This window comes from Puma concolor, chromosome A3, assembly GCF_028749965.1.
Source record: "Puma concolor isolate L17-30 chromosome A3, mPumCon1.1.hap2, whole genome shotgun sequence".
Taxonomy (NCBI): domain Eukaryota; kingdom Metazoa; phylum Chordata; class Mammalia; order Carnivora; family Felidae; genus Puma; species Puma concolor.
The window spans coordinates 118991706-119018292 of NC_141669.1; the positions used below are offsets into that span (position 1 = coordinate 118991706).

A 26587-nucleotide genomic window follows, 5' to 3' on the forward strand; every position below is an offset into this window, starting at 1 on the left:
GTTGTTTAGTCCCTGTGTTCTCAATTGGGTAGAGCCCTATATTGTCTGTAGATAAGGGAGTTTCTAACTACATCTGACCCTTGAACAAATGAGGGTTTAAAATGCAGGGGTCCACTTACACGTGGATTTTTTTTTTCGACAAAAGCAATACGGTACTATAAATGTATTTTCTCTTTCTTATGGTTTTCTTAATAACATTTTCTTGATTTTTAGCTTTACTGTAAGAATACACTATACAATATTTATAACATACAAAATAAGTGTTTATCGACTGTGTTATCAGTAAGGCTTCTGGTCAACAGCAAGCTATTAGTAGTGAAGGTTTGGGGGAGTCTAAAGTTCTAGATGGATCTTCAACTGTACTGGGTGGGAGTCAGCACTCCTCACCCTTCGTTGTTTAAGTGCCAACTGTAGTTCCATTGTCTTCAGATTTCTGCCTCTTTCATTTAATTTTCCCTAAGTGCCACTAGAATGATAAAATCATTGTTCTTTGGTTCCCCATTGCTTGTGAGTGAGGTCTAGACTCCTGAGAATGGCTAAGAAGGTCCTCCACAAGGCACGTGCATATGCTTCAGTGTGGGTGCGTCCCCACCCCCTCAATGCTAGCTGCTCTTGACTGCATACTGCTCCTCAGATATACTTTACATGCACATGTCTTTGGGTTTCAACTCTTGCTGCCTGCGTAAGAAATGCCCTTCCCCGCTCTTGCTCATATGCTGAACTGCTCATCCTATGGAGTCTAGTTCAAATGTTACTCCTTCATCTGTGCTCCCACAAAACTTTTATTTTTTAGTATGGACTACTTCAAATATACCGAAAAGAACAGAAAATAATTTAGTGAATTCTCATGTACCTCGTCTCCTTCACTCATTCTCAGCCACTCATCTCCTTCAAACCCTACCATTTTGCTATATTTGCTCCACCCTCTCCCTTTTGTTTTGGTAAGAAACTTCTATATTTCTGCTACACATGTACATATTTGAAACAATTTTTTTTAAGTTTATTTATTTTGAGAAAGAGAGAGAGAGCACAGTGGGGAAGGGTCAGAGAGAAGCAGAGACAGAGCCCCAAGCAGGCTCTGCAACATCGGCACAGAGCCTGATGCAGGACCCGAACCCCTGAACTGTGAGACCGTGACCTGAGCCGAGATCAAGAGTCGGATGCTTAACTGACTGCGCCACCCAGGTGCCCCACACGTGTACATATTTTTAAATAATACAGTGCATTGATTTGCCTCTTCTCAAAATTTATACATTATCTTGTATGCATCCTTTTGCAACGCACTTGTTCTCATTCAATATTATATGACAGTTAGTTGCACTTATACCTGTAGAACTAGAGCTATATGCGTAACTGTGGATAATTGTCATGTAATTGCCTTCCTTTTATGAATGAAGTAGATTTTATTAATTCATTTTCCTATTGGACATTTAGATTTCACCATTACAGTGCTACTGTGAACATCTTGGTACGTTTCCTTGTGCACATTTTGTTTATTTATCTGGAGTGAAGTCATAGAGTGTGTTTGTCTTCCAGCTTTATTAAATATTGCCAAATTGCTCTTTTCTTCATATTCTTATCAATATTTGGTATTATGAATTTTTGATAATCTGATGGATATGAAATGGTGTCTTGTGTGTTGTTTTTTAAGGTTTTATTTATTTTTTTTAGTAATCCCTACACCCATCATGGGGCTTGAACTCATGACCCTGAGATCAAGAGTTGTATGCTTTTGTGGCTGAGCCAGCTGGGTGCCCCAAAATGGTTTCTTGTTTTAATGTTTTTCCTTGGTTACTAGTGAGATTGAGCATTTTTTTCTTGTGTTTATTGGCCTTTTAGTTTTCCTCTTCTGTGAATTGTTGTCTTGTTTGTCTGTTTTTCTTTTGGTTTGTTAGTCTTTTTATTATTGAATTTTAGGAGCTATTTATATTCTGGAAAGTAAGCTTTACTTATAAGCATCAGATGTCTTCCCCAGTGTTATCTTTATGGTATCTTTTTTTTTTTTTTTTTAATTTTTTTTTCAACGTTTTTATTTATTTATGGGACAGACAGAGACAGAGCATGAATGGGGGAGGGGCAGAGAGAGAGGGAGACACAGAATCGGAAACAGGCTCCAGGCTCCGAGCCATCAGCCCAGAGCCTGACGCGGGGCTCGAACTCGCGGACCGCGAGATCGTGACCTGGCTGAAGTCGGACGCTTAACCGACTGCGCCACCCAGGCGCCCCTCTTTATGGTATCTTTTGATGCACAAAAGTTATTTTCAGTGAAGCCTAATTTAAAAGCCTTTTTGCTTATGTTGTTTATGCTTTTTGTGTCTTTAAAAAACTCCAAGGTCAAAAAGATAATCTGCAATATTTTCTTCTACAAATTTTTAAGTTTTTTCCCCCTTATATTTAGGACTTCAATCTACTTAAAGTTTATTTTTGTTGCTGTAGTATTTTATATCCTATCTATAATTGTTCTTATTGTATTCTATTACCGTTGTTTGCTTATATGTTTGCTTTTTCATTGGGCTGAGAACTCCCTGTGAGTGGAAACCAAATCTTATTTTTTGAGTGCTTATTCTCCATTTCCGACCATTCGAGAAGAAAAGGATGGAGTGGTATAAAAATATTTCCTTACATTCCTGGGCCCTTAAAACTATGGTAACTCATCTTCAAAGGGTTAGCTTTTTATTCTATACAAAGTAGCTTGGCCTTTTTTTTTTTTTTTTTTTTTTTTTTGGTGACAGCTTTCTTGAGGATATAATTCACATATCTAATAAAGTATTTATAATTCAGTGTTTTTAGTATATTTACAGATATTTATTTATTTATATTTACACCACTTTCAAATTCCAGAACACTTTTGTCACCCCAGAAAGCAGTCCTGCGTCTATAGTAGATATTCCTTATTCTACAGGAATAGATCTTCTAGTCCTAACAACTACTACTTTTGTCTCCATGGTTTGCTTATTTGGGACATTTCATATAAATGGAATCATACAATATATAGCTGTTTGTGTCTGGCCTTTTTAATTAGCATATTTTGCAACTTAATTCATGTTGTAGCATGTATGAGTACTTTATTCCTTTTATGGCTGAGTAATATTCCATTGTATGGATATACCACATTTTGTTTATCCGTTCATCAGTTGATGGACATTTGGAGCTTTTCCACTTTTTTGGCTTTTTAAAATAATGTTGCTATAAACATTCATGTACACATTTTTGTTTGAACATCTGTTTTCAGTTCTTTGAGGTATATGCCTACGAATGGAATACGAGGTCGTATGATAAACTCTATGTTTAACTTTTTGAGGAACTGACAAACTTTTTCAAAGAAGCTGCACTATTTTACATTTCTACTAGTAATGTATAAGGATTCCAATTTCTCTGCATCCTAACCAACACTTGTTATTATCTGTCTTTTCATTCTGGCATTCCTAAGTGGGTATGAAGTGGTATCTCACTGAGATTTTGGTTTGCATTTCCCTGATGGTTAATGATATTGAGCAGCTTTTTCATGTGCTTATTGGCCATTTGTATATCTTCTTTGGAGAAATGTCTGTACAGATGACCCTTTGCCCATTAAAAAGAAATTGTTTTTTGTCTTTTTATTTCTTCCGTCCCAATCTATATACCTCTTATTTCCTCTTCTTGATACATTATTATCTTTTTGTATATTCTTGAGGTTTTTTTGTATGTATATATATTTTTTTATTTTAAGAGAGGGAGGGGGACCATATGTATGTGCATCCCCACAGGAGAGCAGGGGATGGGCAGAGAGAATCACAAGCAGGCTTCACACTGTCAACACATAGCCCAACACGGGGCTCAATCTCACAAACCGTGAGATCATGACCTAAGCCAAAATTAAGAGTTGGATGCTCAACTGACTGAGCCACCCAGGGGCCCATATATTCTTGAATTTTAAGAGTTCTTTTTATACTATGGATACAAGTCCCTTGTCAAATACATGATTTGCAAATATTTTCTCACAGTCTGTAGGTTTTTTCCCTTTGTTGATTTTGGATTTTGGAGCACAAAATGTTTTAATTTTGATGAGGTTCAGTTTCTTTATTTTTCTTTCACTGCTTCTGCTTTGAGTGTCATATCTAAGAAACCATTGCCTAATCCAAGGTTATGAAGATTACTCCTCTTACAGCTTTAACTCTAACATTTAGGTGTCTGATTAATTTTGACTTAGTTTTTGTATATGGTGTGAGGTAGGGGTCCAGCTTCCTTCTTTTGCATGTGGAAATCCTAGCGCCATTTGTTGAAGACCATTCTTTCCCTATTGAATTGTCTTGGCACACTTTGCATCTTGCCATCAAAAATCAGTTGGCCATACAGGCAAGGGTTAATACCTAGTCTTGCAGTCGTATTCCATTAATCAATATTTTTATTTTTATACCAATGCTATGCTGTCTTGGTTACTTAACAGCTTGGCTTTTTGTAACATCAAATCTGGCGTTTGTCCAAGTGTTTCTGTGATTGTTGGAAAAATTATTTAAGTGCAAAATAGCAGAAATGGCTAATAGCTGTTACTCATGCAATGATAATAAGCCTCAACTGAGGCCATTGCTGTCCTTTTCCTTCCTGGTGATGGAGTGAGCATTAAAAAATCTCTCCTTCATTATGTTAGAGCTTTATGCATGCATATGTACGTGTGTGTGTGTCCGCACGCACGCGTGTGTGCGTTCTGACCTCTGTCACATAGGCAACTTTACTTTGTAATTTCAGTAATAGTCACACTTAGAACCTCAGAGCGGGTCAGCAGGTCCTGTTTCCTCTCCTGAGAGACGCTTGACATTGGTCAGAGTGCATTAACGGTGGTTTGGTGTGGAAGGCCTGTAATAGCCCTCATTGACATTGGACTTGCTGTCAGGGAAACATGGGTTTTAGAAGCTGTCATTAGCATTAATTGCCCCTAATGCACCATCATTTTTGACAGTAATGAGCTAAACAAGGGGGTTATTACTCTCAGCAGAAAGACTACATTTCCTGGCGTTAAAACATTTTTTGAGGTGTATGTGGCATGCAGTACAGGCAAAGAAAAGACTAGCATGATTCAATGTAAAGCAGGCTTAGCTGCATTTAAAGTGGCTAAACAAGTCCCTTTCCTATTAGAAAAACTAATCTTGAAGTGTTAGTTTGAAGGAAGAAGCAGCTAACCCACAGGGATCTTACTCAATTCTTTACAACATGGCTTTGAAAAAAGTTACGATAATTTTTATTTCTCAATTTGCTTTAAAAGAGTAGTATAAAAACGCTTTTCTTTTCAGTGTTTCCAGAGACTCATTTGTATTAAGATTTTAGGAGCAGAAGTACTTGTTTTAAACTGTTCCCTATTCAAGAACAGCCCTGCAGTGTTTCTCTGCAACAAAGAAACCTTTAACTTAGGGAGCCTTTTAGAATTAGGGCTGAGAGCAAACCCAAAATGACTTGAGTTCACTGCAATCTGCCCTTTTGTCATCCATGTGTGTGTATTGTCTGGGAATGCTTATAATGTCTTTAAAACACACAGTTGAATCTTGATTAGCGGGCCTTAGTGACCATGTTACTGTTGAAAGTTTGTAGTCAGGATTCTAAGGAAAAAGCTAAAAGTTGATGACTTTTCTATCACTATAATTAGGATACATTGAGGAGCCTTACATAAATCTTTAAACATCTGTCTCTATGTATCCATCTGCTGAAAGGAAGAATGATTATTTTTTTAAGTTTATTTATTTATTTTGAGAGAGAGAGGGAAAGAGAGAGAATCCCAAGCATACTCCACACCTTTGGCATGAAGCCCCATGTGGGGCTTCAACTCACTAACTGTGAGATCACGACCTGAGCCAAAACCAAGAGTCAGATTTTTAACTACTGAGGGCCCCCCCCCCCCCCAGGCACCCTGGAAGAATGGTTATTTTTGCAATTCTCTTTATTGGGTGGTGCTTTTCAATACAAAATGTTTATAAAGAAAAAAGTATATGGCACACAGTCTCATTGCTGAGATAATCTCTATTTTTTTCAAAAAAGGAGTAAAATATGCATGTAGTTAAAAAAAATTCAAAGTGCAAATGAATTTTGTAAAAGTATATAATGAAATGTAAGAGCTTTCTCTCATCCCTTCCATCCAGTTCCTCTCCTCAGAGGAATCCATTTCTAAGAGTTAATTATTGTACATTTTAAGAAAAAGAAGGATACAAAATTAATGAATGAATGTATGTTTATCCTTTCTTGTTTACATAAAAGGGATTACTCTAGGGGGGCCTGGGTGGCTCAGTTGGTTGAGCATCTGACTTCAGCCCAGGTCATGATCTCACAGATCGTGGGTTCGAGCCCTGCGTTGGACTCTGTGCTGACAGCTCGGAGCCTGGAGCCTGCTTCAGATTCTGTGTCTCCCCCCTCTCTGCCTCTCCCCTGCTTGCATTCTCTCTCTCTCTCTCTCTCTCTCTCTCTCTCTCTCTCTCTCTCCCTTCTCTCTCTCTCCCCACCTCTCTCCTTCTGTCTCAAAAAATAAATAAAAACATTTAAATTAAAAAAAAAAAGGATTATTCTAAAAACAGCTGTATTCTTTGCTCTTGTCATAAAATAGAGACTCCCAGCTTTCCCCTCAGGGATCTTTTTAACTTGATGACTCCTCCCAACCCTCCACCATTCTTCTGCCAGAATTCACCCAGTTGCCTAGACTCCATGACAGTGATGTTAAATATAATCATGTCAGTGGATGTACTCAAAAATAGGTGATAATATCTCTTTATCTGTTTATAGACATCTACCTTGTCCTTTGTAATTGTTCCATGGTAATTCATAGTGTACACGTACCATTAGTCATGTAACCATCTCCTGTTTATGGAAATTTAGGTGGGATGATGATTTTAAGATCACATTTACAAATTAAATGGGTGAGCCCTTGAGGGAATGAGTCACAGAAGTAAGGAAAGAATTATCTGGGTAGTGTTGATGGGTAGGTTGCAGAGTGGTTAACTATGAAGATGGATTGTTTTTATAGCATGGAATATTGCTAAACTCCTTCCTCTCCCCAAACTGGAGGACTTCTGAGCCATTGTGCTACACATTCTCTCGCTCCCCAACCAAGCAAGGGCTACCCCCAGGCCAGCTTAGGTCACAGTTATTTCTCCTGTGCTTTCATAGCACTTTGTATATCCCTCCATTAAAGCAGCAGCCTGGTTTGTTAACATTTAGCTTTACATGTATGCTTCTCTTTAGGACAAGAAGTGCATCTTGCCATCTCTGTATATCCCCTGCACCTGTGTGCTCCAATTGTGCTAGGGGGATGTAGGCAAAGTGATCTTAGTGGGAGGTATCTTGCTAAGCAGCAGTAGTCTAATCACAGCTCTTTGGCTACTTTTCTGCTTAAGCCTTCCACTCCAGTTTTTCTTCAAATGGTCCCAGTGCCTCTCCGCATTGAGTTTCATGTGGTTCCAACCCCTATGTGAGTTGCGAAGCTGTTTTCTCAGCGCAGAGCCCAAAGAGCCAAAGGAGAGGCTCCCAACTCTTACCTTGGGGATTTATTCAACTCGAAGGCTATCTGTTTCCCTTCCCTACCACTGTCATTCACCCAGTTGCCTAACCTCAGTGACAGGCAGCGAGGCTGAGTATAATTCTACCAATAGGTGGCTATGTATTTAGGAGTAGGAGGTAAGACTGTCCTTACAGCTTCTGTAATAAATCTTGTACATTCAGTTTTTTGTTGTTTTTTAAAAATTTTTTTTTAATATTTATTCTTGAGAGAGAGAGAGAGAGAGAGCACGCAAGCAGGGGAGGGGCAGAGAGAGAGACAGAGACAGAATCCCAAGCAGGCTCCAGGCTCCAAGCTGTCAGCACAGATCCCAACTCGGGCTTGAGCCCATGAACTGTGAGATCATGACCAAGCCAAAGTTGACACTTAACCAACTGAGCCACCCAGGCACCCCTTGTTTTTTAAGTAAAACATAATAGCCCTATTCAATCTGATAATTGAGGCTGTTGTCACAAAATAGTTATTATGGAGGTAGGAGAGAAGGCTGTTATATTACTTGATAGCTGTCTTTATCCCTTTTTAATTTTTCTTCTTTGGCCTCAATTTGAGGTTGTTACACCTTGATAGTGCATTTTAGCAAAATGCTAAAGCCATTCTTCAATTGCCCAGCCCTCTATCTCTGTTCCTTGATCCTGACTTAGACTATAAACCAGTGGATTTGGCAAGGATTTCCTCAAGCATTACATTCAAGCTTAGCAAATATTTGCAAGTCTTATAGATATGTTTGCATATAAAAAGTACCTTGGGTTTTTATAATTTGCACATTAAAACTTGGACTTTATTTATTTTTATTATTTTGGTTTACAGTTTTTATTATTTAAATTTTTTTTAATGTTTATTTTGAGAGAGAGAGACAGAGCACAGCAGGGGAGGGGCAGAGAGAGAGAGAGAGAGAGAGAGAGAGAGAGAGAGACAGAATCCGAAGTAGGTTCCAGGCTCTGAGCTGTCAGCACAGAGCCCTACGTGGGGCCCGAACTCACCAACTGGGAGATCATGACCTGAGCTGAAATCAGCCGCTTAACCAACTGAGCCACCCGGGCACCCCAAAACTTGGACTTTAAAAAATTTCCCATGAATAGACTTTCAGAATGTTTTCTGCCTCTTGGAATTTTACACTTTAAGTCTAACTTTTAAAAAGTTCGTGTTTATTGTGTTTATTGTGTTTATTGTGTTATCTAGCTCCTCTTTGTGAAAATATTTACAAGGAATATATAGAATTCAAACCCTAAGAGTCAAGATGGGCTGGTTTGTGCTTCTGCCAGACTCCAAGTCTCAGTAGCTTAAAATAACAAAAGTTTCTTTTTTGCCCATGCTAGGTATCTTAGCATATCAACTGGAGGCTCGGCTTCATGCTGTCCTTAGGCTGGGACTCAGACTGAAGGAGCAGGCCTCTTTCTGCATTGTCTGTGTCCATGCAGAGGAGGGGAGAGAATCACGCACTGACTCTTAAAACTTCCATTTGGGGGCTCACATTTCATTGGCCAAAGCTAGTCATGTGGCCACACCTGATTCCAGGGAAACAGGGAAGCACATCCCTACCATGTGTGCAGAAGTGCCTGGTGAATGGTGCAGATGTCTGCCATGCTTACATCTTCATGGACAGACTTAAAATACTGCTTGGTACAGAGTAAGTTGTTGCTGGGAAGTTGGATAACCAGGTGCCTAAGAGTATGGACACTGAATCAGAATGCCTGAGCTTGAATACTGGCTCTGTCACTTACTAGCCATCAAAACTTGAGCTAGTGGCTTTATCTTTTTAATCTTTAATTTCCTTATCTGAAATAGCACTACCTTAGAGAATTGTTGTGAGGATTACATGAAATTGTCGTTTTAAAGTCAGTGTCTTTCACAAAGCAAACAATAGCTGTCATTAGAATCAAGTATTTGTTGATTCAAATTATTTGAAGGTTACTGCTTACAAATTTTCCCCCTTATGTATTTTAATTTCTTTTTTTTTAAGTTTATTTATTTATTTGTGTGTGAGAGAAAGAGCATGAGCAGGGGAGGGGGAGAGAGAGAGAAAGAGAGAGAAAACCCCAAACAGGCCCCATACTGTCATTGCAGAGCCCAGTGTAGGGCCCAAACTCACAAACCGTGAGATCATGATCTGAGCTGAAATAGAGTCAGACACTTAACCAACCGAGCCATCCAGGCACCCCTTCATATCCTTTTTTTAATGTTTATTTATTTTTGAATGAGAGAGAGAGAGCACACGAGCAGGAGAGGGGCAGAGAGAGGAGACAAAGAATCTTAACTAAGCAGGCCCTATGCCGTCAGCACAGAGCCTGATGTGGGGCTCGAACTCACAAACCGTGAGATCACGACCTGAGCCAAAGTTTCAACTGAGCCACCCAGGCGCCCCTCCCCCTTATTTTATTTTAAAGGACACGTGAAAAATCCTACTTTGTTTTCTTCTTTTAGTATATACCATCCAACCAATGCCAAAGAAGAGAAGAAGGGATGAGAATCAAGGAGTTGCTTTTTTTGTTTGTTTTTAGTTTATTTATTTATTTTGAAAGAGAAAACGAATCTCATGAATTGTGAGATCATGACCTGAGCCAAAATCAAGTCAGACGCTCAACCTAGTGAGCCACCCCGGGAGCCCCACGGAGTTGCTTTTAAGCCTTGAGATTGAAGAGCTGGAAATCCTACCTGGCCGAGTCAGCTTTATTAAAATCATTGAAGACTCCCGTCCTAGGATCTTTTCATGCCTTTGCTCACCTTTATGAGGAAAATTTGGGTATGCCTGTAATTCTTGATGTATCAGCTGACTTGGTGATTTTCTTCTGTGTTTCACTCTAGCTCAGAGTTAAGATCTCCACTGAAGTTGGCATCACGAACGTTGATCTCTCCACTGTGGATAAGGATCAGAGCATCGCACCCAAAACCACCCGGTAGGTGGGGTACCTTCTGGGCACCGGGGAAGTCTAGGCTTGAGCTGAGAGGAGCACGCCCAGGCACCGATCCCCTCTGGATGCCATTTCTGGGTCAGCAGTAATCCAGCCTGCACTCTAAATTAAAGAGGCTTCAATTTTGCTGGCACCGTGCCACACAGCATCCAAGCAGATTTGGGGTTGTCTCTACCAGCAGTTAGTCCACAATGGGATAGGGAGCATCTGAGTCTGAATCAACTATGTCACCAAGTATATTATTTAGTTTGGATGACTTTTTCTTAAAAAAGGCAAGACTTTCTCAACGAAGGAAGCAGTGTGTTTATATTTTGGTAATTTATCTTCATAGTCCTGAATTGGCTTTTAGTGGCCTCATGACTACTCCCTTCGGCTCACAGTGGGTCTGAAATTGGTTGGAAGCCTCAGAGATCCTTAGAATTGAGATGGAAGATACCTAGCACTGGGGCTGTGAATTCCTTTCTCAAGTTTGTGGAAGGCATCACTAATCAGTCATAGCTTTTGTTCCTGTTGAACTCAGAATCTTTTCTAACACAGCATTCAAGGTCATCATTGGCAGTTGATCAGAGCAGGCTGGGCACTATATGGAGCCTGTCAGCCCTCTTCCAGATCCTTGTTTTGGGGGGGCCCATCTAGACCTCTGGGTATAGTTTGGACCTCAACTTGACTGGGTGGCTATAGCTGCTAGAGAAAGTAGGTGAACCCTCAAGGCTGTTATGAAGACAGGAGATGTTAGCCAGGGCCTAGAAGCTAAACATTCACTCCTTTTAAGTCATGTGAAAAGGCTGGGCTTTCTGCTTCTGGCTTAGTTATTTTCATAGTGACACTGGAGATGAGAGCCCTGTTGAGAGTCCGTGGAAATAATGTAAGAGTGCCTTGCAAAGTTTAATACTCTATACAGATGAAGAGTTGGTATTCCTCACATGTAAATATAAAGCCTAAGTATAAAATATAGTCAGGTGTGAGCTTTATAACCATTTGGCTTGTTTTTTCCCATGGCCATCTTACCGCATCCCAGGAGATGGCTGGGAAAAGAATAGTTTTCTCATCAAGTCTGCCTTTTGAGAAAATAACTCTTTAAAACCCAACTTGAGGCAGAAAAGTAAATTGAAACTGTATCCATGAAAAAATACAGCATTAAAAAAAGAAAAAGTGATAAGTACCCGTCTTTCCTTTGCATCTCCTACCCCCTCATCTTCCAACCATGCACCCACATGCTGCTGACATCAATCCTGTGATTATTTCTCCTTGCCCGCTTGCCAGCCCAACTCTCTATTCCCCCCTGTAGCTGCAGAGGGACACGTGAGCCCCACTGGTACCTGACTTGGTTGAGCTGACATCCTTAGGTCCTTGAAGTGACAGCCTGGAGCGTCTGTGCATAGCATTTCCCCAGACCCCAATGAGAGTTTATCCTGTGCTTTTCTCAGTCCTGGCTCTCCTAGTCCGGTTTGCCCTCTGGCCACAGACAACTGTACTCCTGTCTGTCTGCAGCAGGGAAGTTTTCCAGTGGGGAGAGGAAGGATTAGGCAGTGAAGTGCAGTTTGTCTTTTTTATTCTGTTCTCAGAGACCCGCAGATCCTCTCCGAAGATTTACTGTATACATGTCTCTTTCAGGGTGACCTACCCAGCAAAAGCCAAGGGCACATTCATCGCGGACAGCCACCAGAACTTTGCTTTGTTCTTCCAGCTGGTAGATGTGAACACTGGTGCTGAACTCACCCCTCACCAGGTCAGGAAAAAGCCCAGGTGTTCCTCCTGGCCTGCAGCCTTACCATGCACTAGAGTGTACGGCACAGTGTATAAAGTCCACACTCCCTTTCAGGTCTTCACTCTGGACCCTGATGGACTGGCACGTTTTCCCACATGGCACTGTCCCCACTCATACTGGTTGTAACTCTGAACGTGGCGGACACAGTTCTTTTTATTTTTTATTTTTATATTTTTTAATGTTTATTTATTATCGAGAGACAGAGAGACACAGAGCATGAGCAGGGGAGGGGTAGAGAGAGGAGGAGACATAGAATCCGAAGTAGGCTCCAGGCTCTGAGCTGTCAGCACAGAGCCCGACACTGGGCTCGAACCCACAAACTGGGAGATCATGACCTGAGCCAAAGTCAGTTGCTTAACCAACTGAGCCACCCAGGTGCCCCGACACAGTTGTTTTTATTTTATTTTATTTTATTTTTATTTTTTTATTTTTTTAATTTTTTTTTTTTCAACGTTTATTTATTTTTGGGACAGAGAGAGACAGAGCATGAACGGGGGAGGGGCAGAGAGAGAGGGAGACACAGAATCGGAAACAGGCTCCAGGCTCTGAGCCATCAGCCCAGAGCCCGACGTGGGGCTCGAACTCACGGACTGCGAGATCGTGACCTGGCTGAAGTCGGACACTTAACCGACTGCGCCACCCAGGCGCCCTGACACAGTTGTTTTTAAAAGATCAGCTGGTATTGAGAAGATAAATTTAAGGCAGATTAGCGCTTAATTGAGGTTTTTTCCTTTCTGAGGAAAAAAAAAAACAACAAAACAGATTGAAATAATTATGAAAAAGGAGAACCTAGGTGGGCCCAAAGGGTTTTGTTCTGACCACAGCAGAGTTCCTCTTTTTAGGAATCTGAAGAATAGCCCTTTGTAACTCATGCTTAATTTGTATTAGAAAACAATAACCTTCATTTTTGTTTTCCATACATAAAATCATGAGAATTATTATTTAAAAGATTTTCAGGGGCACCTGGGTGACTCAGTCAGTTAAGCATCCAACTTCAGCTCAGGTCATGATCTCCCGGTTCATGGGTTCAAGCCTCGTGTTGGGCTCTGTGCTGACAGCTTAGAGCCTGGGAGCCTGCTTCGGATTCTGTGTCTCCCTCTCTCTCTGTCCTTACCTGCTGCTTGTGCTCTCTCTCTTTCTCTCTCTCTCAAAAATAAATAAACATTTAAAAAAAATTTTTTTTCAAACCATATACCCTTTCCCCAGAGAATCTGATATGGCCCCTTATCCTCTCAGACACCTTCTCCCCTGCCCCTATCATCCCCCTAGATTGAGAATAACTGCTCTTGGGCCTTCCCCATCCATGATAGTATTATAATGGGAAATTCCAGTAAATACTTTACTGAAAGAAAACAACATGGGACGTAGGGGCCTTGGTTGAGATGTTTTGTGGGGATAGTTTAGCAAGAGCTGGTGGAGTCGAGTTTGTGCCGAGAGACAGCTTCAGAGCAGATGACTGAGGTGAGTGGATTTACTTGGAAACCTTCCTGCTTTCTGCTGCTTGTAGCTACAACTGCTGCACATGTGGCCAGGCTCCAGAGTGGCTGCCCCCAAGACCGCCGCCACCCCTGGCACTTCTCTGCTCCTCTCCCCTCCACCCCCAAGCTTCAGAGAGCTCAGTCAGGACACTTAGCCATGGCTAACTGACTTTAAGCACTTCAGCCTCTCAACATTTCCGAGCTCCTTTTCCGAATGACGTGTGCCAACCAAACAGCACAAGGGAAGAAAGAACATGAAGAGAAGAGATAATAAGATTAAACTGGTGGGGTTAGGGCTGAGGCAGGGAATTAGTGAGGGAGTGTAACTTTAACTGAATACTTGTCTCATTTAAGATTCTGCTTTGGAACCGTGACATAGAGAACCCCCCCCCCAGGTAGAGATGGCGTTGTGCAGGTGAACCTGGCTGCCACGTGCCCTTGGCTGTCACAGGAGGAAGGTCAGGCCTAAATCCCATTCTTGGCCAAGACTGCTGTAGTCAGGATACTTCACATCTCTGGGCCTTTTCTCTAAATACTTTGATGGTGGTTCCTCGTTGCCCAGATGCAGAGTGACAAATGAGATTTACATTTTTTTCTGGGAGCCAGGGCTGAATTGCGTGAACATGGCAACTCATTTAATCCTTGGAACCTTCCAGCCTTGTTCAATTCTTTGTTTTGAAACACCTGAAAGGAAAGCTCAGAGTGGATGTTAAGTTTGCTGCAGTTCTAATATGCAGAAGCCTTAGTTTCTTGTGCCATTGGGGGGATAAGGACTCGTACCATCACATTGGTGACAGTATCAGCTACTATGTGTCAACTAGCTAGCATATACCAGGTCTTGCGCTAAATGCTTTGCATTTATCATTGTGAATCTTTACACAGGTACACCACATATAGAGGTTAATCGTTCTCTCATAAAGATGAGGAAATCAAGGCCTGAGGGGGTGAAGTGACCTGCTCACCTAAAAAGTAGTGGAATCAAATGTGTCTGTCTTCAGAGCCTGGGCTTTCTCTGTGACACCAGGCTGCTCTGCTTGGTTAGAACTCTGCCTTGCTATCAATCCTCAAGCCTCTTCTACTAAATCTTTAGCTAGAGGCACTAGGAAATTGAAAATGGGCCTCTTACAGTTCCACCTCATTTCCCTTCTTTTCACCCTCTGGTGAAGAAGTTAATTGGGCAGCAAAGTGGCCAAAAGGCTGGCAGGAAGAAGAAACTGCAGCAGCAGCAAAGGGCTTAAATCTTCCACAAACTGGGCATTCAGCCTCCATGTAGTTGAGAATTGGCTGGACCCCTAAGTTAAGTATCTTAGACTAACAAAAAGTGATCTCTAATCTCTGAGCTGGGAACCAGAGTGGGATGGCCACTCCTTCCTCGCTCTTAGGCAGGTCTGGCACATCCCAGAGCTTCCACTGTGACAAAAGAGCCAATAGTCTGCTGCCTTGTTGATTTGGTGTTGGGTATGGAGGGAACTTTGAAATTATCAGATGAAAGGTTGTATTATTATTGTTCTACTCAGACATTTGTCCGACTCCATAACCAGAAGACTGGCCAGGAAGTAGTGTTTGTTGCTGAGCCAGACAGCAAGAACGTGTACAAGTTTGAACTGGATACTTCTGAGAGAAAGATCGAATTTGACTCTGCATCCGGCACCTACACTCTCTATTTGATCATCGGAGATGCCACTTTGAAGAACCCAATCCTTTGGAATGTGGTATGCCCTAATGCACCTTGACCTAGGCAAGAGTGGCTGTGCCACAGTCAGACAGAGACTGCTCTTTTTCAGGAACATGGCCTCTTTACCCTGGCCTTGCCTGTGCAGGGCAATAAATAGGCATGGTGAGGTGAGGGGCCGTGTGCTGGTCCTAGGGGTATGCACATGGCCTGGCACATCGTAGGTGCTCGATAAGTAGTGACTGAGTGAATGAATGAAGCATGAATTTGCCCTTGTGGGTCCTAGCAAATTTCTTTTTTTTTTTTTTTTTTTTTAATTTTTTTTTTTTTCAACGTTTATTTATTTTTGGGACAGAGAGAGACAGAGCATGAACGGGCGAGGGGCAGGGAGAGAGGGAGACACAGAATCGGAAACAGGCTCCAGGCTCTGAGCCATCAGCCCAGAGCCCGACGCGGGGCTCGAACTCACGGACCGCGAGATCGGGACCTGGCTGAAGTCGGACGCTTAACCGACTGCGCCACCCAGGTGCCCCAATCCTAGCAAATTTCTATAAAAGTTCCACTCGAAGGAAGTTTTCATTTTATAGCAAAGCACTATGGGGATACATAGATGTAAGAGACAAAAGCCTGGTCTTTGAGATGTGGTATAGCCTCACAGGGTGGGGTGGGAAAGGGTAAGATTTGAATTTTGAAAATAATTCAGATGAATTCTAGAATATGCAAGATGCTAATAAACTATTAACCAGTATTTGCATACTGTGTTATAGTTTACATAGTGCTCTTCACCTCCATATCTCACGTCTGATAGATGTGATGAGTGAAATACTTCTTGAAAGACAGCATTCGAGTGAGGGGTGGAAGAATTGCAGGGGTTTATCAGAATAGTATCTGGGGGCTGGGGAATGACCCGCAGAAGATGTTTTCGGTGAGGCCTGAGTGGGTCCATTTTGCTGGAGCCCCTGCATCTGGTCAAGAGCAGTGGGTGGTGAGGTTGGAAAGGTAGCAGAGGCCAAACCCCAGGCCTTGAATGGCGGTCGCTCCCTCTGCAAGACAAAGGGGCGGCTGCATTTCTTTGCGTTGTATTCAGAGCCTTTTTTCTTCTCCTGGACTTCGGGCTGCTTTTTGTACGAGAGCACATTTTCATTTCTTTTTTCTGTGACTAAATCACACTTCCCAGGGACACCAGCAGTTTCTGATTGCAACTGTAACAGCCTGAATGCCAGCTGGGATTTTTGTATTAAGCAGCTCTGTGGGGCTCACCAGACCAGTAGAAAATTGAAATTCTAGCTCTAAAAAGCAGTTTCAACAAATACTTATTATTTTGTTCTTGACATTTTTACTGCCTCAGTTGTCAGCTAATAGATCAGAAGTGATTAGACTGCTAGGAGCTGTTTTCAGTTATGGGCCTGCATGTGAGTTAGGGCATGCTACCCTGTTTCAACCCCTTCTCTACCCTGTGCCTTTAAAAGCTGCCCTTATTTTTTTAGGCTGATGTGGTCATCAAGTTCCCTGAAGAAGATGCTCCATCGACTGTCCTGTCCAAGAACCTTTTCACCCCCAAACAGGAAATTCAGGTATAAGGAGCCTAAGGGCTCTCCCACTAAACATGGAGGAGATACGTGAAATGGGCACAACGAGAGGGGGCAGCGAATGCCTGAACTGTGGCTCTGGGATCTCCTTTAACCTGTTTACACAATATCTTATAGTTTTGGCTTCACCAAACTGCAGATTAAACGGGACAAATATCAGCGCCAACCTAGAACTTGAAAAAACAGGCTCAAAGAGCCCAGTGACCAGCTCCCTGAAAGCAGATAGTTGGACACAAAATCAGAGTCTGTTTTTCCTAAACATTCAGGAGGCTCAGCCTTCAGTTGACAGCTACAGGACCGATGGGTTTGGCATTCTTCCTCTCTGCTCCTGCAGAAATCAGGGCTATTGGGGCCTATAGGTGGAAAACTCAACTGGGTGGGAGCATAGGGCTTTCCTCCCCCAGGCAATCCTCTCTCCAGGGATTCATCTTCCATGCACACAGTTAGCAGTCTCTGCCCAGCTCAGCTCCACAGGACTGTTGTGAGAATCAAAATAAGTAACTGGTCAAGGAAGAAAGGCTTTGAAAAGTCTCTAAAACATTTTACAAAATAAACATAAACAAAATAAGTATAGTAATTGTTAAGCAGTTTGAGCCATTGGTTAAGGAGACTGAGGTGGACGCACTCAGTGGACTATTTTGCAGTCCCAAGAAATGATCATACTGTAGTAATGTGGAAACTATTCACACCACATCTGAATGAATGTCGAGATGTTCCAAGCAGACTGCTTACTCTTGTTTCACTATTTAAAAAAAGGACAAGGGTCCAAAGGGTGTAAGTAGTAGGATTCTTCTTTGAAATCCTCCTAATGTTGATACAGCATTGTTTAAGATTGTAAAATGCAGTTAAATAGAAGGTACAACTGTGAGGATGAAGGGTGCCGACTGATCTGCCATAGACGGTGTTAGAGATCCCTTAATGGTAGTGGCAGCAAAGAGGAACCGAGGTGAAAATTTGGGAACAGGACTCCCAGGTGGTGTTGCCTCATCCTGGAGCTGGGTTGGCTGGACATTGGCAAGGAAAGACAGACATGAGTCTGTGCATTGGAAGAAAGACTGAAAAGAAGTTAAATTTGCACATGTTAGAGCTTACAAAGCACAGTCAGATGCCCTATTGCATTTGGTCTTTACAGCCACCTTGCACACCTAATAGGATGGTCATTGCCCTCCCATCCCCGATTTTCCAGTTAGAAACTGAGGCAAAAAGTTGGTAAAGCAACTTGCCCCTCTACTTGGGCCCAAATAGAAGTCTTCTGGCCCCCTAGTCCATCACTGCCCCTGCTGGGTGACACTGTCTAGATGAGCCTCCCGAAGATCTTCATACAGAGGTTCTCAGAACAAAGCAAAACAAAGAAATACCAGAGCAGTGCTTGCCCAGCTTTCTGGTTCCAATTCTGGAAATCAGGCAGAACAAGGAAGAGAGAAGGTTCATTTAGGGCTTCCTTAGAGCCATGGGCTGGATGCAGAAGGGGTGAGTTATGGTTGGAACCATCAGTAGTGAAGCTCTTTTACAGTGAGTGAGGTTACCACCAGTTAGCTAACTTAAGTGGGGCAGTAATATATGATAGTGCCACCCTAGGAACCCAGAAGCATTATGAAAGCCAGAGTCCTGCCTTGGATATATCATCCAAACCATCCATATACCTGGGCACCCTCTCTGACACTAAGCAAAATGCCACTGAATGGGTTGCATTTTCTAACCTCTAAATGGCAGTGAGTCTTTGCGAGAAAAAGAGGGTTGCCCAAGTAGTGAGCTGGGACTGGTGTCTTTGGAAAGAGGCCTCTGGGACTAGAAGCCAGCATTGAGAAGAGGCAGAAGCCCAGTGTCCTCTCACTTCCAGGAGGGTTTAGCCTCTGGGAAGCATTTCTTCTTCTTGACTGTCATTGGCATTTTGGTTCCTGGTATACATGGCAGCCCCTGCGGGGAAGGGCACATTCTTAAATACTCTTGGTATGTCCTCTTTTGGCAGCACCTGTTCCGAGAGCCTGAGAAGAGGCCCCCCACCGTGGTGTCCAATACGTTCACAGCCCTGATCCTCTCGCCCTTGCTCCTGCTCTTTGCTCTGGTGAGTAGCTGTAATTAGCATGGGCAGCGTGTGTCTGGCGCCAGACTCAGCAGATGTAGCTGTTCTAAAGGAGGCTTTGTGCTCTGGCCTCCGCACAGCTCTGAAGGGGTCCAGCAGCTGTGACCTGAACCGATGGTCAAAAAATTTTAGAATAACTGAAATTCCCCACTGTGGGGAACAGCCAACTGATCCATAAACGAGAGGCATGAGAAAGTACCTTATAGCCACTAAAAAATGATAAAAGTGTATGGACTGGGATAGTCTGCAGGAGTGTTCAGATGAGGTCAAGTGTGAAGAAGGCAAGGCCCAATGCTGATAGCTATATAAAAAGTGAGTACAGAGGGACACCTGGGTGGCTCAGTCGGTTTAGCGTCTGACTCTTGGTTTCAGCTCAGGTCCACACAGTTCATGATATCGAACTCTGCGTTGTGTGTTGGGCTCTGCGCTGATAGCTCGGAGCCCGCTTGGGATTCTCTCTCTCTCCCCTGCTGTTTCTCTCTCTCTCTCAATAAACAAGTAAATAAATAAATTAAATAAATAAATAAATAAATAAATAAATAAATAAATAAATAAATTTTTTTTTGAAAAGATAACAACAGAGAACAGAGGCTGTGCATTTCAGTGAACCTAAAACCATAAACAACCCAAAACCCTCATAAAAGCAAGTGTTAAATAAATTATGGTACATCCATATGATGGAATAATATGCACTTTATTAAAAGAATATATAGATTTATATGCTGGCATTGACAAGATTGCCAAGATGTACTGGGTGAAGAAGGCCAGGGGTAGAAGAGTATGTTTAGTATGGTCCTCTTTGTTAAAACCTTGAAAAGGCATTATCTGTTAGTGTTGGTCACCTCTAAGGAGAGGACCTTTTAGGGAGTATAAAGGAAGGAAATTTTTATACTTCAGTGTACTGTTTGAATTTTTTTTTAATAATTTTCTTTTGGTCTCTCTTTACAAATTATAAATATAAGAAGCATATCCTCGAAGTTCAGAGAATTTTGATAACTGTATGGAAAACTCATTAGATCTTACTTCTGGAAAGTTAGCTGCCTGTGTTTCTAATTTATTCATTGATTTTAGTAAAGGAATTATTGGTCAGTCTAAATCTGGAAGGCATGGCACAGTCTTTCAGAAACCAGACTGAGGGTATGGGCACCTGTTCTCATGAGTGATCAGAATTCCAAAAGGCATGGAACCCACAGCAGGAGCGTGCACCCTACCGGCTGCCAAGGGTCTTATCTTACCAGTACTTAGAGGAATTAGCCTGAGTGCCAGTTACTTCATCATAAATGCGGTCTGTGACCTTTCAGCTTTGTGGTTTCACCTGCTTTAAAATAGAAGAGTTTGCAGTCATTAAAAAGGATGTTCAGGTTTGAGTTACTCGAGCACATTTGAGAGCAGGTGTAGGAATGCCTTCCTAAAGAGAAAAGGGAACAATTTTTTTCCTGAGGACTTATAATAGGATGGCTGTCACTTGGAAAAATTTCCTGTCCTTCAAGTATACATGAACTTTTAAGCCCTTGGGGCTGTTCATTGGATTAGCATTGACGTAGCATGTGTTGCCTTCCCTTTCAAGTTCTAATGTCTTTTTAATTTATCTCTCCCCATCGTTCAGTGGATCCGGATTGGTGCCAATGTCTCCAACTTCACTTTTGCTCCAAGCACGATCATCTTTCACCTGGGACATGCTGGTAAGCACTCTAGGCTGCTAATTCCATTTAGCTTCCTCTGACATTTTGCCTGCCCATGCAAAAGCCCTGTTAAGTAGACCCACAACCTATTAACTATAATGACTTAATAGCATAACATTTCCCTCTTCCTCCTGGCCTTTTAGGACAGTTAATATGATGATAAACCTGTTTGGTCCATCAGCGTAGAACAGCTGTCATTATATTGGGTTTCATTGTGCTAGGCTGCTGTTGGCTGGCCATTTACCCATACTTAATAGCCCTGTTCATTTCCAGAGATTACTCACTTGCCGTAGCTTTACATTGAGCCATCTTCCTGGATGAAGAGCATTAATGCAGTTTCCAAAGGTTATCTTTCCCCACCGTATCGATCTTCACGTTTGTTGGCGGCTGGGTCTGGACAGTAATAGAAAACAGTTTCTTCCACAGTTGGCCACACTGTCCCGTGTTATTCTCTTGAGAACTTAGGACCTAAACATAACAAGACGGTAAATTCACAAACCAGCTAAGCGTTTGAGACGTTTGACCCTGTTGGATCTGTGGCGCCTTGCATTTCACTGAGATTTCAGTATTCTCTGATTTCGTTGACGCTTTGGGGAGTCACCCTCTGTGCATCCATAGTGTGTGATTCTGTAGCGGTCCACAGATGAATCAGTTAAAATTCTAGGCAAATGTGTGTCTGTGTTTTTCTCAGGAAAGAGGGAGTTTGTAACTTTGATCAGATTCTCACAGTGGTCCGTGACCTCAGAAACAGTTAAGAACCCCTGCCGTAGTTCATCCGTCATCTTTCTGGGCAAAATTGACAGGATGACCTTTCTCACCAGCCTAGTTACTGGGTTTGATGATAGCCCTCCTGAGTGAAGCTGAGACTGGAACCTGAATATAAATTTGTTTAGAGCCATGACTTTTCTTGCCAGAGTGTTTTTTGTGCACATTCCCTCATTTGATTTTCATCACAGCTGTGATGTGGGTGCCCAGGGCAGGAGTTAGGATCCTCCCTGTTCAACAAGTGAGAGAATGTAGGCTCAGAGAAATGGAAGCGGCTAGGCAAGGAAGAGCCTGGACCAGAACCCAGGGTTCCCAGTGCCCAGGCCTGAGCCCTTTTCATTAAACCTTCTTCCTCAGTGCTTCCTGCTTCCTTCCTACTCACACTGGCAAAATCCCCTTAATAATCTTTTTTTTAATAGAAAGGAAATTATTCATTTATATAACCCTGCATGCTTTCATTCAGAATTTAAAAAATAAAATGAATGCCAAATATAGTATCATAGTAATGCTTTAAAAAAAACCCAACAAAAATAAAAAACCTACATTAGAGGAAATAGATGTGAGTTGGAACATGGAACCGGATAGTTAAGGTAGCTGACATCTGATTTTTACCTCTGAATTTCTCAGTAGCCAAGGTAAGTATATTGAGTTAATTTTCTGGCACCAGATAAAAGGAATAAAATGAGCTGGTCTAGAAATAGAGACCTCTTCAGAGTCCAGCAGTTTAATTGGCTGTCATGACATCTGTTCCTGTAGCCATGCTGGGGCTCATGTATGTCTACTGGACTCAGCTCAACATGTTCCAGACCCTGAAGTACCTGGCCATCTTGGGCAGCGTGACGTTCCTGGCTGGCAATCGGATGCTGGCCCAGCAGGCAATCAAGAGGTAAGGCTGGGGATGGGCCAGGGACTCAGAGTGGGATTAGAAATATTTTTGTCAGCTCTGCTCACCCAGCTCTTTGAACAAAGGTATGTGGCAGAACGATTCGTATCCTTAGGGGCAAGTGTGACACCTTAATCCAGCCTTTTAAGTCCGAAAGGGGCCTTGGTGATCAGTTTTAAATGTATTAAAACCACAGTGATTTATGCCCTGACACATTAGAACAAGAGAAGAAAATAATTGCTTTATGAAGATTAAAATGGATTAGAACATGTGCGGCAGAAGATCGTTGTTAATGTGCTGGCTGTATAAAAATGTTCTCTACTCGCCACGGGGAATCCTATTCTGTCCTCCTCCCATGCCCCAGAGCTAATCCTCTATAACCCCTGGCAGACTCACAGAGCGTTTCCTCCTAAGTGTGAGGTCCACGTTCTTCCCATCCCATCCCACCCCCACCCCCAACTGCCACAGGTTTTAAGAAGCCCCTAACAGGGAGCCCTGCTCGGTAGCCTGTACCACGTCCCTGAGAACCAGACAACCTTAGGTTCACACAAACGGTCAGATCTCAGCACGGCAGCAGCTTGCTGGCAGCTTGATTTTCGAACCTGGATTAGAAGCAAATTTAAATGTCACATAGGTGTTTCTCATTGATTTGACTTTATTAGAACTTGGGTGATTTGAGCCACGGAAAGGTCGGTAAGAAAAGGTCAGAACTGCTTTCACCTTTGGAAGTTAACATTTTCAGATGTGCCCTGCTTTCTCCTCTCCAGGACTTTTGCTGTAAGAATGTAACTCAATAGTGTGCCCTCCAACATGGCTGCCAATTAAGTTGGGCAGATCAGAGAGGCTTTCTCAGAGACCATTAGTAGGCGGGAGAGCCACCTGTCTCATCCCTGCCTGAGTCGCCATTGTGCACTGAGTGCCTCGCCTCGTGGAGACCTGGCCCCGAGGTGCTCCCTCACTTGCCTGTAGTGATCCACGTTCCACCAGAGCTTCCCTTAGCACCGGCAGTGGCAGCTGGTTCATTTCTCTGCCCTTCCAGGAGCCTTAACTTGGCAGCTATGCATCGCATCTGAGAAAGAGCCAGGGACTCAGCTGTTTTTTCTAAGCAGAGTCCTGTTCCCTTGCAGCAGCCAGTCCAGGCCCCAGGGAGCCAAAAGGCTGTGCTCTGTTGAGTTCTCTCTTTTCTGGAAGTTGCCCACACAAGATGTACAAATCAGGGGAGTAGTGGACTGGAAACCGTTTGATTTAGATCCTGTTTAGCAGGAGTTCCTAATCTGAAATCCTAAAATTGTGTACATTTTCTGGGGAGAGAGACCATGGTCCTCATCCCCTCTCCAGCATGTGTGCACATGGACATGCACGCACCCTCATACGGAAAGTTCTGCTGTGAGTCCTAGAACAAACTCTGCCTCTGGGGGAATCACAGACCCTAATGGAAGCTCTGGTTGGGTGTTTGCCATTTCTTTTCTCAAGCTTATTTCTCTTCCCACTGTCCTTTCTTGATTCTCAAACCCTCTTTCCTTTGGCAGGATCGCTGCAGAGCAGAGCAGTAGATTGGCAAAATATAGGACACTACGGTAAAGATGAAGGGTGGACTCATCCCAGAAGCAGGGCCCCTTTCCCATCTTGCCCACCTCATGCATGTCAGTTTTTTATCTGATGTTCAGCCCACTCGTTCCTCCCCACCTTCCCCAAGCCAAAGCTGAATTCTGGGGCCATTTTTGAACTTAGTGGACCAGGGCAAAAAACCAAAACTCCCTGAGTGAGCCCAACTGATAGGGTAATTTGACCTGGCTTTGGCTGCATTAGACTCCATCCTCCCTTATGCCCATGGGGTACTTGATAGACAGCAGCCCCTTTCTCGATGAAGAAAGCAGAGTTGAAGATAAGACAGATGCAACCTTGGACTTCTTGAAAGGGGACCCCGTTCAGAACATCTCAATTCATTAAATGATGGTCCCATGGCAAATCCTGGCACACCTTGTCACTGTTTCTAGGCCTTTTTGTAACACTGATCTTTGGTTGGGCCAAACAGTGTGGTTTGGTGAGATTCTCTGTTACGAAGGACCAATGGCCATAGCTCAAAGCCAGCATCAGAACCCCGGTTTCTAGAACTCAGGGTGTAGTTCAGGGCTGATCCCTGTGTGACTAAAATGTCATTTTCCTAGGTATTAATCCTAGGATGAGGATGGAGGTGAAAGCAAGGTGAAGGGAGGGAAGGAGAGAGAGTATGCGCTTCATTGATCAGTTCCTCTAGACTAGGGATGAGGAAAAGTTCTCTGGAAAGATAGTATTTTAGGCTTTGCAGACCATATGGTCTCCGTCACAGCTACTCAACTCTGTCACTATAATGTGGAAGCAGCCGTAGACTAAACAAATGAGCATGGCTGTGTTCCAATAAAACTTTATTTACAAAAACAGGTGGTGGGCTGGATTTGGCCCATGGGGCATCATTTGCTGACACCTGTACTAGGCCAACATATAGAGAAGGAAAGTATTTGAATTTTCAAGTCATGTTCCCTGGTCCCTTGCCTTGGAAGTGGCTTCCCTGCCAAGGCAGCAGAACCATCTAATTTTTAATCCTCTGCAGATCAGGGAGATCAACAAAAGCATGGAATGTAGAGCCTTTTCACTGATGTGTGAGCATAAGCTGGCACATCTAATCCTCAACACAAAGACTGCGTTTGTCCTGGTTTTGTTGTTTTGGGTTTAATTGAGGTACAATTTATATCCAGTAAAAGTTGCCCTTTTTGAGTACAATCTGAATATTGACAAATTACACAGTCGTGTAAATAGCACCTCAGTCAAGGTATAGACTATTTCTACACTCCAGAAAGTTCCCCTGTGTAGTCAGTCCCTTGTGTCCTCCCCCATTCCCTAACATACCCAGTTGATTTTGTCCTGCATTAGAGTTGTTCTGAGATTTTACTTTCAGAACTAGTCCTTTCTGCTAAATATTGAGCTCTTTAATTCTTCAAAATAACTCTGGATTGATTTTTTTTTTTCTTGCTATTTAGATAGTCTACTTTCATGCTGCTACTACCCCCAAATCACACTGCTTGAGAGAGAGGAAAGATGCTTGATCATGTGGACGTTTGGGACTTCAGAGGTCGGGGCCTAGTATTTTAAAGGAAAGTCTGTGGTAGCTAAGTGCTTTTGATCTGAGGACAGACATCGATTTGATGAGGCACAATAGAGGCTGTACCTTCTTAGCCAAGACGGAGGCTGGTGGGCCGCTGCCCTTTCAGCTCCTCCTGTTTCATACTCACGCTCTCCTCTCCTCATGGTCGTTCCGGAGCACACATGTTTTAGTGCACCTGGGAACCTCTGCATGTTGGCAGGGGATTAGGGGCACTCACTTCAGCCTTCAGGATTAGTTCTGTGCCTGTGTGTGTGTCCCCTGGAACTGTGGATTAATCGGTTTGGAGCCTACCATTCTGCAAGACTGCATCGCCATCGCGTCAGCCCTCACCACTGGGTAGAACTGCCCGCTAAGGACGGCGTGCGTGTCGGCGCGGTGCCTCTGCCTGCCGGAGCTGCCCGAAACACCTGTTTGCTGCTTCACCCTCCTACTTGGACAGCAGCTATCTAGATTGTCATTTCCGTTCTCATGTTTCCCCTCAGTTCGTAGAGTCGAGGGTAGGGCAGCCGTGGGGAAAGAAGGAATAAGAGATAGAGAGGTTTTTGTCTCCTCTTAGAGTTTTTCTGTGAGCTGAGTTCCATTTTTGAGAATCGTTCTTAGGTTTAGACACTGAGGCTGACCATTGGCAAGAACACGACTGGAGACCTGCATGGCAGGAGTATGGTGCGGGTTTCTGTCCTGAGTGGCCGGAATGTCATTGTCCAAGCTACGTGAGGGCCCGTGCTGGTTGGCGGACCCGGAGCGTGGGAAATTGAAGATGGACATTCTTTAGGCTTTCCTTTTTTCTTCCCCTAGTTGAAATTTACACTGTCTTTCTGGCCTTGCACTGTGAGAGGTGTGCCTGGAATTACCTCATGTCAGAGCTCCACATGCCACTTTCTTTCCTGTTGTCAGGTTTGCGCTGTTGTCCGTATTTACATTATCATCAGCTTTTGCTGGAACTAGTGGTCTCACAATCTCTTGTGAAATGAGATGGGGGATAAATAAATACAATTAATAGATTAATGATTATTCCTATATAAATAGGGTCTTAAAACAGCAGAGAACCTTGGGTCTCTCTGTTGTCACCAGTTAGGAACTGTAACAGCGAACTGAAACCTTCA

The 26587-nt window shown here is 43.0% G+C and overlaps 1 protein-coding gene across 2 annotated transcripts in view; it reads left to right on the forward strand.

Moving 5' to 3' along the window:
* RPN2 (ribophorin II) overlaps positions 1 to 26587 on the forward strand; it is a 60997-nt gene that overhangs the window by 34049 nt on the left and 361 nt on the right. The window contains exons 10-17 of one of the 2 annotated variants that reach the window (XM_086702160.1): positions 10316 to 10407; positions 12037 to 12151; positions 15186 to 15380; positions 16828 to 16914; positions 18899 to 18994; positions 20619 to 20694; positions 22216 to 22345; positions 23872 to 23919. In XM_086702160.1, coding sequence (XP_086558286.1) covers positions 10316 to 10407; positions 12037 to 12151; positions 15186 to 15380; positions 16828 to 16914; positions 18899 to 18994; positions 20619 to 20694; positions 22216 to 22345; positions 23872 to 23919 — 839 coding nt within the window. The remainder of the gene's footprint in view (positions 1 to 10315; positions 10408 to 12036; positions 12152 to 15185; positions 15381 to 16827; positions 16915 to 18898; positions 18995 to 20618; positions 20695 to 22215; positions 22346 to 23871; positions 23920 to 26587) is intronic. The other variant, XM_086702161.1, reaches the window with a different exon arrangement.